At 59.5% G+C, this 15,767-nt stretch overlaps 1 protein-coding gene across 1 annotated transcript in view; it reads left to right on the top strand.

The window, feature by feature from the left end:
• Positions 1–2,138: 2,138 nt before the first annotated feature.
• The window catches only part of LOC143379117 (flavin-containing monooxygenase 5-like), a 20,160-nt gene continuing 6,531 nt past the window's right edge, over positions 2,139–15,767 (top strand). The window contains exons 1-3 of the mRNA XM_077105071.1: positions 2,139–2,273; positions 3,539–3,727; positions 4,585–4,818. Of these exons, the coding sequence (XP_076961186.1) occupies positions 2,139–2,273; positions 3,539–3,727; positions 4,585–4,818 (558 nt within the window). The remainder of the gene's footprint in view (positions 2,274–3,538; positions 3,728–4,584; positions 4,819–15,767) is intronic.

The following is a 15,767-nucleotide window of genomic DNA, read 5'->3' as shown; positions in this document are numbered from 1 at the left end:
TGACAGGAGGTCCTGCTGAGTGACAGGAGGTCGTCCTGTCAGGATAAGGTGTAAAATGCATTTACAGGGTCACTGCAGATCACAGAAGGTGGGGAAGGAAATTGGGGTAAGCAGAATTCTATGCTGACCCCAGAGACTGAGGCCTCTGTAGAAGCCCGTTCTGCAGAGTGGGCAGAGCCAGAGTGACCGGTCTCTCTTCCAAGGGCAGCTCAACAGACCACCACAGCAAAAGTAGGTACTGTAGTAAGTAGATATTGAGAATAGTGATATTGAGAAGAGTTGTTTTTTTTCTTTTTGTAGTTTATAGTTTGATATATCTTTTTTTGTCATTTCAACCTGTTTGGATTTTTCTTAAGGGTTATATTTTCAGCATTAACTAAATATTATTTTCATTTTCTACAAAGTTTTCTTAGCATAAGAATATCTAAACTGATAAAAATGTTTGTACTTGGAACTCGTGATTTAACAGCATTGCTTATTTCCTGAAATGTTTGTTCAGCTTTTTCTAGCCAATTTCTTCTGGGATGATGGCCTTTACGCTGCATTAATTACCATCAAAATGCACTGCACACCAGTTGGTTCCTTTCCTAAAAGGCTCAAGGCAATTTTTAAGTCCAAATTGGAAGAGTCAAGGGAAGGGTTCATCCCTTTTTATAGCTAATTCAGGAAGCTATAAAAGTCTTCACATTGCTGCAGAATAGCTTTATTTCCAAAACAGGAGGAGCATTATTGTCTGCTTTAATTGAAAAGCTGAACCTAAACTTGAATATCCTTCTTTTCAAAGGTTAGTCTCTTATCTTTTCCTTACACTGTTTTATGTGTGGAAATTTTGGGGTGGTCACTGATTTTTGTTATGTGATTATCATTGTATAGCATAACTCCCAACTACAGTAACAAGTTGAAAAACAGATCAACTTAGAATTAGTGTATTCACTCATTTCAATCCATGGATATTCACTAGGTATCAACCACGCAGCTTAAACCTTCTAGGTGCTTATGACTCGACCAGTGTAAGACAGAATCATAAAAGCGGGTGGTAAATGCGTTAACAGAGATCTAGGCCGTCACTGGTCACCAAGAAGGATGGTGTAAGCAGGCCTGAGAAGTCCAGGGAGGGCCTCACACAGGAGGTAGCCAGTGGGAAAGGGAGGACCTTGCCCCAGGGGAAGCAGCCTTTGTGACAATTGGCATGTGTGTGCAGAAGGCCTGGGTCTCACAGTCGCCATGAGTGTTCAGCAAGACTGACATACAGCTTACAGGTGAGTACCTGCCCTGAAGTCGCCATCTTTACCTGCAGGACTCCCCACGACTGAGGCTTCAGGGCACGGGACTCTGCCGTTTCCTCCTGTGACCTCAGCGGGAAGCAGTCCTGGTGCACAGTTTAGAACCAGTCAGTGTTTGTTGAGCAGACAAATAAGGGGAAAATGAGGGAATGAATGCAGCCTCAGACTCGGAGATGCTGAGTATTGATGCTTCCTAATAATTCTGAAACAGCCAAAGACTTCCCAGTTAGCTTTTATTTTGCCATTAAAGAAGGGGGAAGAAGGTCAATGAGGGATTCCCTTCCGTAGGCTTTTGTGGCCCAGGATTAGCAGTTACTGTTTCTGTGTTTACTGGCCCACCACTGGAACCCCTGTCAAGGTCGCGACTGACCACAGCCCTGTGCAGGAGGGCCCTTCCGTCCTGTCTCCCTGAGTCGGCGTCACGCGCCCCTTGGGCCTGCACACCCTCTCACTTCTGCCTTCTTTTCGTCCCTTCTGGAACACCCCAGACGTGCAGAGACCCTCCGCTCCTGGCCCACACCTGGCCGTTCCCCCAATCGCCTTGCGCTCGCACCTGGGCCGCCCCTCCTGCAGGCCAGGTATGGCCTCCCTGTGACACCTACTGGGAGCCACAGGGTACAGGCATCACCAAACAGCCTGGAATTAGGAGTCTGTCTCCCTGACTGTGAAGAGAACTGGGGCTGGGGAACAGATTTGTGTCCCAGCTCTGTGTCCCTTAATCTCTCCTAGTCTCTAAAGGTAATCAACACACTGGTAATCCATACGCGACGTTAGTGAGAATAACACAATTTAGGGCAGCAAACTGCAGACTCTTGTGACAAGATGGTTTGTTTAGAATCGCATCCAGCTGGGGACATGGCCAGGAAGCGGGTCGCCGTGATTGGAGCTGGGATCAGTGGACTGGCTGCCATCAAGTGCTGCCTGGATGAGGGTCTGGAGCCCACCTGCTTTGAAAGGAATGACGACATCGGAGGCCTGTGGAAATTTCAAGTAAGTTTGGGTTTTATCTGACTTTAAGCCGTGCTGTCTCGAACTGTGACCACCAGGGTAAAGTTTGCCTAGGAGGCACGTACAGCACTCTGCAGGTGAAGAACTGGTAATGACCCCAATCTTGTTTGCATTCTGACTGAGGCCACGTGCATGTGTGACAGTTCTGGATTAGGCACTGGGTGCCCGGCCAGCTAGGTATATGGTTTCTCTTCTTAATTGTTACTTTTTACTTTATGTATTTTGAAACCATGTCACCAGGTTCATTTCAATGTACTATCTTTGTACCTCCATAGAATGGCCCTGTATGTCGCTGTGCTCTCTGGCTCATTATCTCCCTGGTTGGCTCCCAAGGCAGCCACTCCCATTGCTTCTGCCTGGGGTTCTCCCATGCAAGCGTCTCTGGTGCAGCCTTCTCTCTTACAGCTGGCCTAAGGAAGGTGTGCCTCTGTTGGAGGGCCTTTCCCGTTAGTGCTATTGGAGGGCTACATGTCATGGGGTATGAATACGTGGAGGTCAGATTCACTGTCTTGCATCTTTGTTTCATACCTTTATCATTTTTATTCCCCTTTTCTTTCTTCTGGTTGTATCTTGGTGTGGTTCATCCTCTGTTTTCTTTGTGCACTGGTTTTCAGTTGTCCATCCTCACCCTCTTGGGAATGGCTCCTTGGATATCATAAATGCACCTTGACAGTGCTTTCCACTTTGTGGGTACTTTCCCCACTTTCTGAGCAAAGCAAGGGCCTTAAAACAGGGTGGCCCCCTTTGCCTTCCCACCTTCCTGGTCTGTTGGGAACCCATGAGCAGGATCAGCAGTGTTCATCAGGCGCCTGCAGGCTCCCGGCACCTCCTCAGCCCTCGGCGTCCCCCTGTGCTTGCTCCCCTCAGTCCTGTCCCTTCCCAGTCAGCCCAGGAGCTTCCCCACACTGTCCCTGGTGCTGGGCCACCGCAACAGACCCTCAGCTTTCCTCCTCAGTAGGCCTGTGAGCCACTTCCACTTCTGAAGGGTGTGTCTCTGGGCTTCCAAGTGGACGTGGACATTCTTATTTTAGCATTTTGAAGGCATGTTTCTGGCTTCCATCATTCCTACTGAGAAGTCCCTGGGCGTCTTACTGCTGACTCAGGGTAACTTGGCTCCAGCAGGAGGGACTTAGAGAACACAGAGGAATAAAGGGCCAGGTACCACTTATTACATAGGAGGCCATTTCTCTTTAAGATAGTTTATTTTGATTGTCTTATAAAGTTTCAAGAGAAACTTTCTCCTGTAGAAAAACCCTTCAGAGAAAATGCCGAGTATCTACAAATCCGTGACCATCAACACGTCCAAGGAGATGATGTGCTTCAGTGACTTCCCCGTACCGGACCATTTCCCCAACTACATGCACAACTCCAAACTCATGGAGTACTTCAGGATGTATGCCAGCCACTTTGGCCTCCTGAAATACATTCGCTTCAAGGTAAACATACAGCGTTGCATTGTGTGTGTGTGTGTGTGTGTGTGTGTGTGTGTGTGTGTATGCACGTGCGCACCCACACTCACTTGCGCTGGCTGGGCAGTTAAACCTGGCCTCTTCTGTTGTGACCAGAGGAAGCCAGCCTCCTGAGCGTCCCCTGGAGGGTCGCGGCTTGTCATGAAACGGTTTTCAGCCTCTCACTTGGATGCGGGATTGGAAGGTTCTGCTGTAAGAGCCTGTTCTGGTGACACTCCAGCATGGCACGGTCACGGCCCTCTCTTTCAGTCTCACGTTCGACATGTGTAAGAGTGTGAAAAACGTGACTGGCAAGCCACGTCCCTGTAGGGTGGGACCACAGCTTGTCACAAGGAAGGTGCTCGTCAGGACCATCGAGTCCCCCCACCAGGGAGCAGCCCCTCTGCTTGGGTGCAGCCTGGTTCCTCTCTGAAACCCAGAGCCACAGGCTGGGGCGAGCACAGACCTGGGGGGCACAGCCAAAGGAGGACAGGTCTGGGGGGCACAGGCCTGGAGAAACCCAGGCCTAGGGAGGAGCGCAGCCTGGGAGGGGCACACGCTGAGAAAGGACAGGTCTGTGCGGAACCTGCAGAGCCGGCTGCGCCCTGGAGGAGGACCACTGAGCCTCCATCACCCTCCCTCCATCCACAGCCAGGCTCCTCTGTTTCTGTTCCTTGGAAAACTAGGTTTTAGAGAAATACTCAGAATATCTTGAAAATGTGCTGCAGAAACGTGGAGAGGGGCCGGGAGGGCAGGAGTGCCGCAGGTGCACCGCGGGGTGACTGCTCAGAGCTGGGCAGGGACTGGGCTGGAGTGACAGCGAGTCCCCCTGTGCCTGTCCTCAGACCAGAGTGCAGAGCGTTCGCAAGTGCCCGGACTTCCCCGTCAGCGGACAGTGGGACGTGGTGGTGGAGGCCGAGGGCCAGCGGGAGTCGCTGCTCTTCCATGGGGTCCTGGTCTGCAGTGGGCACCACACGGACCCCCACCTGCCACTGCAGGCCTTCCCAGGTGCGTGGCCGAGGCTGGGTGGGGAAGTGCTTTCCATGTCAACGAGGGGGCACAAGGACGGGACGGATTCGGTCAGTCTCAGTGCACTTTCCCTGGGAGGACACAGCCACGGCTGCGCTGCGCTCTGTTAGGGGACAGGGGAGCTCCCGAGACAGGAAATGGGTGACAAGCGGCTCCTACTCTTGGCTCCTATGGTCTCCTGCAGCTTCAGATTCATGGTTGTCATAAAGTGGCCACATGGAAGTGGTTTAGTTTCATGTGTATTTGTTTGATTTCACTCAAAGAGAAAGTGAAATCAATTATTTAAACAGGGATAAATGGCAAGCGCAGCCGAGAGCCAGAGACCCTCAGACCAGGGCCCCTGAGCCCACAGAGGGCCTCCACCAATGCTCTTGGCATGGACCTTCCTGGGGACTGAAACCCAGCGGGCCCCGGCCTCTCCCGCCCCTCTGCATGGCAGTGCCTCCCAGGACCCCACTTCAGCTCCCCCCCAGCCTCCTCGCCCCTTCCTGCTCAGCGCCCTCTATCCCCCACTGCCGTCAGGACCCAGCCAGGACACATCTGCCCTCTGTGCCTTCCCAGGGTTCGGGAGAAACTCTTTGAGGACTGAAGAAAAGTAGAGGGGGGATTTCAAGTTCAGTCGAGAACTTGAACGTGGATTTTGGTTGTTCAGCTGACAAATACCAAACCTTACCATGTCTCCCCACAAACATTTGCAATATAAACGTACTTGGCCTTCTGAATGCTAAAACGCAACGTATTCTGGAAATCCTCCATAATCATGGCATGATCGTGGATTATATGACCCACTATCATATTTATCAGCCTCTTTTTGACTTGCTTCCTGGCTGAGAAAGAGTACCCATGGGGAGACACGTGGGTGTGCATGTGTGGACAGTTCAGGGGAGAGACACAAACGTGTGCAGAGTAGGACGCAGCCTGGGAATGCTGGCAGGGAGCCGGACCGCTGTGAGAGCCTCGGCCCAGCCAGGCTCTAGGCACTCGGAACAGCGGAGACATCCAATGAAGAGAGGGCCTCTGTCCCCCCAGAGCCTCTGTGCCCTCTGTTCCCTCTGTCCCCTCTGTCCCCTCTGTCCCCTCTGTCCCCCCAGAGCCTCTGTCCCCTCTGTGCCCTCTGTCCCCTCTGTCCCCTCTGTCCCCCCAGAGCCTCTGTTCCCTCTGTTCCCTCAGAGCCTCTGTCCCCTCTGTCCCCTCTGTCCCCCCAGAGCCTCTGTCCCCTCTGTGCCCTCTGTCCCCTCTGTCCCCTCTGTCCCCCCAGAGCCTCTGTTCCCTCTGTCCCCTCAGAGCCTCTGTCCCCTCTGTCCCCTCTGTCCCCCCAGAGCCTCTGTCCCCTCTGTCCCCTCTGTCCCCCCAGAGCCTCTGTCCCCTCTGTCCCCTCTGTCCCCTCTGTCCCCTCTGTCTCCTCTGTCCCCCCAGAGCCTCTGTCCCCTCTGTCCCCTCTGTCCCCCCAGAGCCTCTGTCCCCTCTGTCCCCTCTGTCCCCCCAGAGCCTCTGTCCCCTCTGTCCCCTCTGTCCCCCCAGAGCCTCTGTCCCCTCTGTCCCCTCTGTCCCCTCTGTCCCCTCTGTCCCCTCTGTCCCCTCTGTCCCCTCTGTCCCCCCAGAGCCTCTGTCCCCTCTGTCCCCTCTGTCCCCCCAGAGCCTCTGTCCCCTCTGTCCCCTCTGTCCCCTCTGTCCCCTCTGTCTCCTCTGTCCCCCCAGAGCCTCTGTCCCCTCTGTCCCCTCTGTCCCCCCAGAGCCTCTGTCCCCTCTGTCCCCTCTGTCCCCTCTGTCCCCCCAGAGCCTCTGTCCCCTCTGTCCCCTCTGTCCCCCCAGAGCCTCTGTCCCCTCTGTCCCCTCTGTCCCCTCTGTCCCCTCTGTCCCCTCTGTCCCCCCAGAGCCTCTGTCCCCTCTGTCCCCTCTGTCCCCCCAGAGCCTCTGTCCCCTCTGTCCCCTCTGTCCCCCCAGAGCCTCTGTCCCCTCTGTCCCCTCTGTCCCCTCTGTCCCCTCTGTCTCCTCTGTCCCCCCAGAGCCTCTGTCCCCTCTGTCCCCTCTGTCCCCCCAGAGCCTCTGTCCCCTCTGTCCCCTCTGTCCCCCCAGAGCCTCTGTCCCCTCTGTCCCCTCTGTCCCCTCTGTCCCCTCTGTCCCCTCTGTCCCCCCAGAGCCTCTGTCCCCTCTGTCCCCTCTGTCCCCCCAGAGCCTCTGTCCCCTCTGTCCCCTCTGTCCCCTCTGTCCCCTCTGTCCCCTCTGTTCCCTCTGTCCCCTCTGTCCCCTCTGTTCCCTCTGTCCCCTCTGTCCCCCCAGAGCCTCTGTCCCCTCTGTCCCCTCTGTCCCCCCAGAGCCTCTGTCCCCTCTGTCCCCTCTGTCCCCTCTGTCCCCTCTGTCTCCTCTGTCTCCTCTGTCCCCTCTGTCCCCTCTGTCCCCTCTGTTCCCTCTGTCCCCTCTGTCCCCTCTGTTCCCTCTGTGCCCTCTGTCCCCTCAGAGCCTCTGTCCCCTCTGTCCCCTCTGTTCCCTCTGTCCCCTCTGTCCCCTCTGTCCCCTCTGTCCCCTCTGTCCCCTCTGTCCCCTCTGTCCCCTCTGTTCCCTCTGTCCCCCCAGAGCCTCTGTCCCCTCTGTCCCCTCTGTTCCCTCTGTCCCCTCTGTCCCCTCTGTCCCCCCAGAGCCTCTGTTCCCTCTGTGCCCTCTGTTCCCTCTGTCCCCTCTGTCCCCTCTGTCCCCTCTGTTCCCTCTGTCCCCTCTGTCCCCTCTGTCCCCCCAGAGCCTCTGTTCCCTCTGTGCCCTCTGTTCCCTCTGTCCCCTCTGTCCCCTCTGTCCCCTCTGTTCCCTCTGTCCCCCCAGAGCCTCTGTTCCCTCTGTGCCCTCTGTCCCCTCAGAGCCTCTGTCCCCTCTGTCCCCTCTGTTCCCTCTGTCCCCTCTGTCCCCTCTGTCCCCTCTGTCCCCTCTGTCCCCTCTGTCCCCTCTGTTCCCTCTGTCCCCCCAGAGCCTCTGTTCCCTCTGTCCCCTCTGTTCCCTCTGTCCCCTCTGTCCCCTCTGTCCCCTCTGTTCCCTCTGTCCCCCCAGAGCCTCTGTTCCCTCTGTCCCCTCTGTCCCCTCTGTCCCCTCTGTCCCCTCTGTTCCCTCTGTCCCCTCTGTGCCCTCTGTCCCCCCAGAACCTCTGTCCCCTCTGTTCCCTCTGTCCCCTCTGTCCCCTCTGTCCCCTCTGTCCCCTCTGTCCCCCCAGAGCCTCTGTTCCCTCTGTGCCCTCTGTCCCCTCAGAGCCTCTGTCCCCTCTGTCCCCTCTGTTCCCTCTGTCCCCTCTGTCCCCTCTGTCCCCTCTGTCCCCTCTGTCCCCTCTGTCCCCTCTGTTCCCTCTGTCCCCCCAGAGCCTCTGTTCCCTCTGTCCCCTCTGTCCCCTCTGTCCCCTCTGTCCCCTCTGTTCCCTCTGTCCCCTCTGTGCCCTCTGTCCCCCCAGAACCTCTGTCCCCTCTGTTCCCTCTGTCCCCTCTGTCCCCTCTGTCCCCTCTGTCCCCTCTGTCCCCCCAGAGCCTCTGTTCCCTCTGTGCCCTCTGTCCCCTCAGAGCCTCTGTCCCCTCTGTCCCCTCTGTTCCCTCTGTCCCCTCTGTCCCCTCTGTCCCCTCTGTCCCCTCTGTCCCCCCAGAGCCTCTGTTCCCTCTGTGCCCTCTGTCCCCTCAGAGCCTCTGTCCCCTCTGTCCCCTCTGTTCCCTCTGTCCCCTCTGTCCCCTCTGTCCCCTCTGTTCCCTCTGTCCCCCCAGAGCCTCTGTTCCCTCTGTCCCCTCTGTCCCCTCTGTTCCCTCTGTTCCCTCTGTCCCCTCTGTCCCCTCTGTTCCCTCTGTCCCCTCTGTCCCCCCAGAGCCTCTGTTCCCTCTGTGCCCTCTGTCCCCTCAGAGCCTCTGTCCCCTCTGTCCCCTCTGTTCCCTCTGTCCCCTCTGTCCCCTCTGTCCCCTCTGTCCCCTCCGTCCCCCCAGAGCCTCTGTTCCCTCTGTGCCCTCTGTCCCCTCAGAGCCTCTGTCCCCTCTTTCCCCTCTGTTCCCTCTGTCCCCTCTGTCCCCTCTGTCCCCTCTGTTCCCTCTGTCCCCTCTGTCCCCTCTGTCCCCTCTGTCCCCTCTGTCCCCTCTGTCCCCCCAGAACCTCTGTTCCCTCTGTCCCCTCTGTTCCCTCTGTCCCCTCTTTCCCCTCTGTTCCCTCTGTCCCCTCTGTCCCCTCTGTCCCCTCTGTTCCCTCTGTCCCCTCTGTTCCCTCTGTCCCCTCTGTCCCCCCAGAACCTCTGTTCCCTCTGTCCCCTCTGTTCCCTCTGTCCCCTCTGTCCCCCCAGAACCTCTGTTCCCTCTGTCCCCTCTGTTCCCTCTGTCCCCTCTGTCCCCTCCGTCCCCTCAGAACCTCTGTTCCCTCTGTCCCCTCCGTCCCCTCAGAACCTCTGTTCCCTCTGTCCCCTCTGTCCCCCCAGAACCTCTGTTCCCTCCGTCCCCTCTGTTCCCTCTGTCCCCTCTGTCCCCCCAGAACCTCTGTTCCCTCTGTCCCCTCTGTCCCCCCAGAACCTCTGTTCCCTCTGTCCCCTCTGTTCCCTCTGTCCCCTCTGTCCCCCCAGAGCCTCTGTTCCCTCTGTCCCCTCTGTCCCCCCAGAACCTCTGTTCCCTCTGTCCCCTCTGTTCCCTCTGTCCCCTCTGTCCCCCCAGAACCTCTGTTCCCTCTGTCCCCTCTGTCCCCTCAGAGCCTCTGTTCCCTCTGTCCCCTCTGTCCCCCAGAACCTCTGTTCCCTCTGTCCCCTCTGTTCCCTCTGTCCCCTCTGTCCCCCCAGAGCCTCTGTTCCCTCTGTCCCCTCTGTCCCCCCAGAACCTCTGTTCCCTCTGTCCCCTCTGTTCCCTCTGTCCCCTCCGTCCCCCCAGAACCTCTGTTCCCTCTGTCCCCTCTGTTCCCTCTGTCCCCTCTGTTCCCTCAGAGCCTCTGTTCCCTCTGTCCCCTCTGTTCCCTCTGTCCCCTCCGTCCCCCCAGAACCTCTGTTCCCTCTGTCCCCTCTGTTCCCTCTGTCCCCTCTGTTCCCTCAGAGCCTCTGTCCCCTCTGTTCCCTCTGTCCCCTCTGTTCCCTCAGAGCCTCTGTTCCCTCTGTCCCCTCTGTCCCCCCAGAACCTCTGTTCCCTCTGTCCCCTCTGTCCCCCCAGAACCTCTGTTCCCTCTGTCCCCTCTGTTCCCTCTGTCCCCTCTGTCCCCCCAGAGCCTCTGTTCCCTCTGGTCCCCTCTGTCCCCCCAGAACCTCTGTTCCCTCTGTTCCCTCTGTCCCCTCTGTCCCCCCAGAGCCTCTGTTCCCTCTGTCCCCTCTGTCCCCCCAGAACCTCTGTTCCCTCTGTCCCCTCTGTTCCCTCTGTCCCCTCCGTCCCCCCAGAACCTCTGTTCCCTCTGTCCCCTCTGTTCCCTCTGTCCCCTCTGTTCCCTCAGAGCCTCTGTTCCCTCTGTCCCCTCTGTTCCCTCTGTCCCCTCTGTTCCCTCAGAGCCTCTGTCCCCTCTGTCCCCTCTGTCCCCTCTGTTCCCTCAGAGCCTCTGTTCCCTCTGTCCCCTCTGTCCCCCCAGAACCTCTGTTCCCTCTGTCCCCTCTGTCCCCCCAGAACCTCTGTACCCTCTGTCCCCTCTGTTCCCTCTGTCCCCTCTGTCCCCCCAGAGCCTCTGTTCCCTCTGTCCCCTCTGTCCCCCCAGAGCCTCTGTTCCCTCTGTCCCCTCTGTCCCCCCAGAACCTCTGTTCCCTCTGTCCCCTCTGTTCCCTCTGTCCCCTCCGTCCCCCCAGAACCTCTGTTCCCTCTGTCCCCTCTGTTCCCTCAGAGCCTCTGTTCCCTCTGTCCCCTCTGTTCCCTCAGAGCCTCTGTCCCCTCTGTTCCCTCTGTCCCCTCTGTTCCCTCAGAGCCTCTGTTCCCTCTGTCCCCTCTGTCCCCCCAGAACCTCTGTTCCCTCTGTCCCCTCTGTCCCCCCAGAACCTCTGTTCCCTCTGTCCCCTCTGTTCCCTCTGTCCCCTCTGTCCCCCCAGAGCCTCTGTTCCCTCTGTCCCCTCTGTCCCCCCAGAACCTCTGTTCCCTCTGTTCCCTCTGTCCCCTCTGTCCCCCCAGAGCCTCTGTTCCCTCTGTCCCCTCTGTCCCCCCAGAACCTCTGTTCCCTCTGTCCCCTCTGTTCCCTCTGTCCCCTCTGTCCCCTCTGTTCCCTCTGTCCCCTCTGTCCCCCCAGAACCTCTGTTCCCTCTGTTCCCTCTGTCCCCTCTGTCCCCCCAGAGCCTCTGTTCCCTCTGTCCCCTCTGTCCCCCCAGAACCTCTGTTCCCTCTGTCCCCTCTGTTCCCTCTGTCCCCTCTGTTCCCTCAGAGCCTCTGTTCCCTCTGTCCCCTCTGTTCCCTCTGTCCCCTCTGTTCCCTCAGAGCCTCTGTCCCCTCTGTCCCCTCTGTCCCCTCTGTTCCCTCAGAGCCTCTGTTCCCTCTGTCCCCTCTGTCCCCCCAGAACCTCTGTTCCCTCTGTCCCCTCTGTCCCCCCAGAACCTCTGTACCCTCTGTCCCCTCTGTTCCCTCTGTCCCCTCTGTCCCCCCAGAGCCTCTGTTCCCTCTGTCCCCTCTGTCCCCCCAGAGCCTCTGTTCCCTCTGTCCCCTCTGTCCCCCCAGAACCTCTGTTCCCTCTGTCCCCTCTGTTCCCTCTGTCCCCTCCGTCCCCCCAGAACCTCTGTTCCCTCTGTCCCCTCTGTTCCCTCAGAGCCTCTGTTCCCTCTGTCCCCTCTGTTCCCTCAGAGCCTCTGTCCCCTCTGTTCCCTCTGTCCCCTCTGTTCCCTCAGAGCCTCTGTTCCCTCTGTCCCCTCTGTCCCCCCAGAACCTCTGTTCCCTCTGTCCCCTCTGTCCCCCCAGAACCTCTGTTCCCTCTGTCCCCTCTGTTCCCTCTGTCCCTCTGTCCCCCCAGAGCCTCTGTTCCCTCTGTCCCCTCTGTCCCCCCAGAACCTCTGTTCCCTCTGTTCCCTCTGTCCCCTCTGTCCCCCCAGAGCCTCTGTTCCCTCTGTCCCCTCTGTCCCCCCAGAACCTCTGTTCCCTCTGTCCCCTCTGTTCCCTCTGTCCCCTCTGTTCCCTCAGAGCCTCTGTTCCCTCTGTCCCCTCTGTTCCCTCTGTCCCCTCTGTTCCCTCAGAGCCTCTGTCCCCTCTGTCCCCTCTGTCCCCTCTGTTCCCTCAGAGCCTCTGTTCCCTCTGTCCCCTCTGTCCCCCCAGAACCTCTGTTCCCTCTGTCCCCTCTGTCCCCCCAGAACCTCTGTTCCCTCTGTCCCCTCTGTTCCCTCTGTCCCCTCTGTCCCCCCAGAGCCTCTGTTCCCTCTGTCCCCTCTGTCCCCCCAGAACCTCTGTTCCCTCTGTCCCCTCTGTCCCCTCAGAGCCTCTGTTCCCTCTGTCCCCTCTGTCCCCCCAGAACCTCTGTTCCCTCTGTCCCCTCTGTTCCCTCTGTCCCCTCTGTTCCCTCAGAGCCTCTGTCCCCTCTGTTCCCTCTGTCCCCTCTGTTCCCTCAGAGCCTCTGTTCCCTCTGTCCCCTCTGTCCCCCCAGAACCTCTGTTCCCTCTGTCCCCTCTGTCCCCCCAGAACCTCTGTTCCCTCTGTCCCCTCTGTTCCCTCTGTCCCCTCTGTCCCCCCAGAGCCTCTGTTCCCTCTGTCCCCTCTGTCCCCCCAGAACCTCTGTTCCCTCTGTCCCCTCTGTCCCCTCAGAGCCTCTGTTCCCTCTGTCCCCTCTGTCCCCCCAGAACCTCTGTTCCCTCTGTCCCCTCTGTTCCCTCTGTCCCCTCCGTCCCCCCAGAACCTCTGTTCCCTCTGTCCCCTCTGTTCCCTCTGTCCCCTCTGTCCCCCCAGAGCCTCTGTTCCCTCTGTCCCCTCTGTCCCCCCAGAACCTCTGTTCCCTCTGTCCCCTCTGTCCCCTCAGAGCCTCTGTTCCCTCTGTCCCCTCTGTCCCCCCAGAACCTCTGTTCCCTCTGTCCCCTCTGTTCCCTCTGTCCCCTCCGTCCCCCTAGAACCTCTGTTCCCTCTGTCCCCTCTGTTCCCTCTGTCCCCTCCGTCCCCCCAGAACCTCTGTTCCCTCTGTCCCCTCTGTCCCCCCAGAACCTCTGTTCCCTCTGTCCCCTCTGTCCCCCCAGAACCTCTGTTCCCTCTGTCCCCTCTGTTCCCTCTGTCCCCTCCGTCCCCCCAGAACCTCTGTTCCCTCTGTCCCCTCTGTTCCCTCTGTCCCCTCTGTCCCCCCAGAACCTCTGTTCCCTCTGTCCCCTCTGTTCCCTCTGTCCCCTCTGTCCCCCCAGAGCCTCTGTCCCTCTGTTCCCTCTGTCCCCTCTGTCCCCCCAGAACCTCTGTTCCCTCTGTCCCCTCTGTTCCCTCTGTCCCCTCTGTCCCCCCAGAACCTCTGTTCCCTCTGTCCCCTCTGTCCCCCCAGAACCTCTGTTCCCTCTGTCCCCTCTGTCCCCCCAGAACCTCTGTTCCCTCTGTCCCCTCTGTTCCCTCTGTCCCCTCTGTCCCCCCAGAGCCTCTGTTCCCTCTGTCCCCTCTGTCCCCCCAGAACCTCTGTTCCCTCTGTCCCCTCTGTCCCCTCAGAGCCTCTGTTCCCTCTGTCCCCTCTGTCCCCCCAGAACCTCTGTTCCCTCTGTCCCCTCTGTTCCCTCTGTCCCCTCCGTCCCCCCAGAACCTCTGTTCCCTCTGTCCCCTCTGTTCCCTCTGTCCCCTCCGTCCCCCCAGAACCTCTGTTCCCTCTGTCCCCTCTGTCCCCCCAGAACCTCTGTTCCCTCTGTCCCCTCTGTTCCCTCTGTCCCCTCCGTCCCCTCAGAGCCTCTGTTCCCTCTGTCCCCTCTGTCCCCCCAGAACCTCTGTTCCCTCTGTCCCCTCTGTTCCCTCTGTCCCCTCTGTCCCCCCAGAGCCTCTGTTCCCTCTGTCCCCTCCGTCCCCCCAGAACCTCTGTTCCCTCTGTCCCCTCTGTTCCCTCTGTCCCCTCTGTCCCCCCAGAGCCTCTGTCCCCTCTGTTCCCTCTGTCCCCTCTGTCCCCCCAGAACCTCTGTTCCCTCTGTCCCCTCTGTTCCCTCTGTCCCCTCCGTCCCCCCAGAACCTCTGTTCCCTCTGTCCCCTCTGTTCCCTCTGTCCCCTCTGTCCCCCCAGAGCCTCTGTTCCCTCTGTCCCCTCTATCCCCCCAGAACCTCTGTTCCCTCTGTCCCATCTGTTCCCTCTGTCCCCTCTGTCCCCCCAGAGCCTCTGTTCCCTCTGTCCCCTCCGTCCCCCCAGAACCTCTGTTCCCTCTGTCCCCTCTGTTCCCTCTGTCCCCTCTGTCCCCTCTGTTCCCTCTGTCCCCTCTGTCCCCTCTGTCCCCCAGAGCCTCTGTTCCCTCTGTCCCCTCTGTCCCCCCAGAACCTCTGTTCCCTCTGTCCCCTCTGTTCCCTCTGTCCCCTCTGTCCCCCCAGAGCCTCTGTTCCCTCTGTCCCCTCCGTCCCCCCAGAACCTCTGTTCCCTCTGTCCCCTCTGTTCCCTCTGTCCCCTCTGTCCCCTCTGTTCCCTCTGTCCCCTCTGTCCCCCCAGAGCCTCTGTCCCCTCTGTTCCCTCTGTCCCCTCTGTTCCCTCTGTCCCCTCTGTTCCCTCTGTCCCCTCTGTCCCCCCAGAGCCTCTGTTCCCTCTGTCCCCTCCGTCCCCCCAGAACCTCTGTTCCCTCTGTCCCCTCTGTTCCCTCTGTCCCCTCTGTCCCCTCTGTTCCCTCTGTCCCCTCTGTCCCCCCAGAGCCTCTGTCCCCTCTGTTCCCTCTGTCCCCTCTGTTCCCTCTGTCCCCTCTGTTCCCTCTGTCCCCTCTGTCCCCCCAGAGCCTCTGTTCCCTCTGTCCCCTCTGTCCCCCCAGAACCTCTGTTCCCTCTGTCCCCTCTGTTCCCTCTGTCCCCTCTGTCCCCCCAGAGCCTCTGTTCCCTCTGTCCCCTCCGTCCCCCCAGAGCCTCTGTTCCCTCTGTCCCCTCTGTTCCCTCTGTTCCCTCTGTCCCCTCTGTTCCCTCTGTCCCCTCTGTCCCCCCAGAGCCTCTGTCCCCTCTGTTCCCTCTGTCCCCTCTGTTCCCTCTGTCCCCTCTGTTCCCTCTGTCCCCTCTGTCCCCCCAGAGCCTCTGTTCCCTCTGTCCCCTCTGTCCCCCCAGAGCCTCTGTCCCCTCTGTTCCCTCTGTCCCCTCTGTTCCCTCTGTCCCCTCTGTTCCCTCTGTCCCCTCCGTACCCCCAGAACCTCTGTTCCCTCTGTCCCCTCTGTTCCCTCTGTCCCCTCCGTCCCCCCAGAGCCTCTGTCCCCTCTGTTCCCTCTGTCCCCTCTGTTCCCTCTGTCCCCTCTGTTCCCTCTGTCCCCTCTGTTCCCTCTGTCCCCTCCGTCCCCTCAGAGCCTCTGTTCACTCTGTCCCCTCTGTCCCCCCAGAGCCTCTGTCCCCTCTGTGCCCTCTGTCCCCTCTGTCCCCTCTGTCCCCCCAGAGCCTCTGTTCCCTCTGTTCCCTCAGAGCCTCTGTCCCCTCTGTCCCCTCTGTCCCCCCAGAGCCTCTGTCCCCTCTGTGCCCTCTGTCCCCTCTGTCCCCTCTGTCCCCCCAGAGCCTCTGTTCCCTCTGTCCCCTCAGAGCCTCTGTCCCCTCTGTCCCCTCTGTCCCCCCAGAGCCTCTGTCCCCTCTGTCCCCTCTGTCCCCCCAGAGCCTCTGTCCCCTCTGTCCCCTCTGTCCCCTCTGTCCCCTCTGTCTCCTCTGTCCCCCCAGAGCCTCTGTCCCCTCTGTCCCCTCTGTCCCCCCAGAGCCTCTGTCCCCTCTGTCCCCTCTGTCCCCCCAGAGCCTCTGTCCCCTCTGTCCCCTCTGTCCCCCCAGAGCCTCTGTCCCCTCTGTCCCCTCTGTCCCCTCTGTCCCCTCTGTCCCCTCTGTCCCCTCTGTCCCCTCTGTCCCCTCTGTCCCCTCCGTCCCCCCAGAGCCTCTGTCCCCTCTGTGCCCTCTGTCCCCTCTGTCCCCTCTGTCCCCCCAGAGCCTCTGTTCCCTCTGTCCCCTCAGAGCCTCTGTCCCCTCTGTCCC

The sequence above is a fragment of the Callospermophilus lateralis genome, chromosome 13, assembly GCF_048772815.1.
Source record: "Callospermophilus lateralis isolate mCalLat2 chromosome 13, mCalLat2.hap1, whole genome shotgun sequence".
In the NCBI taxonomy this organism is placed as follows: Eukaryota; Metazoa; Chordata; class Mammalia; order Rodentia; family Sciuridae; genus Callospermophilus; species Callospermophilus lateralis.
Note: the sequence above shows the minus strand (reverse complement) of the source record. Positions and strands in the feature narration are given on the sequence as shown.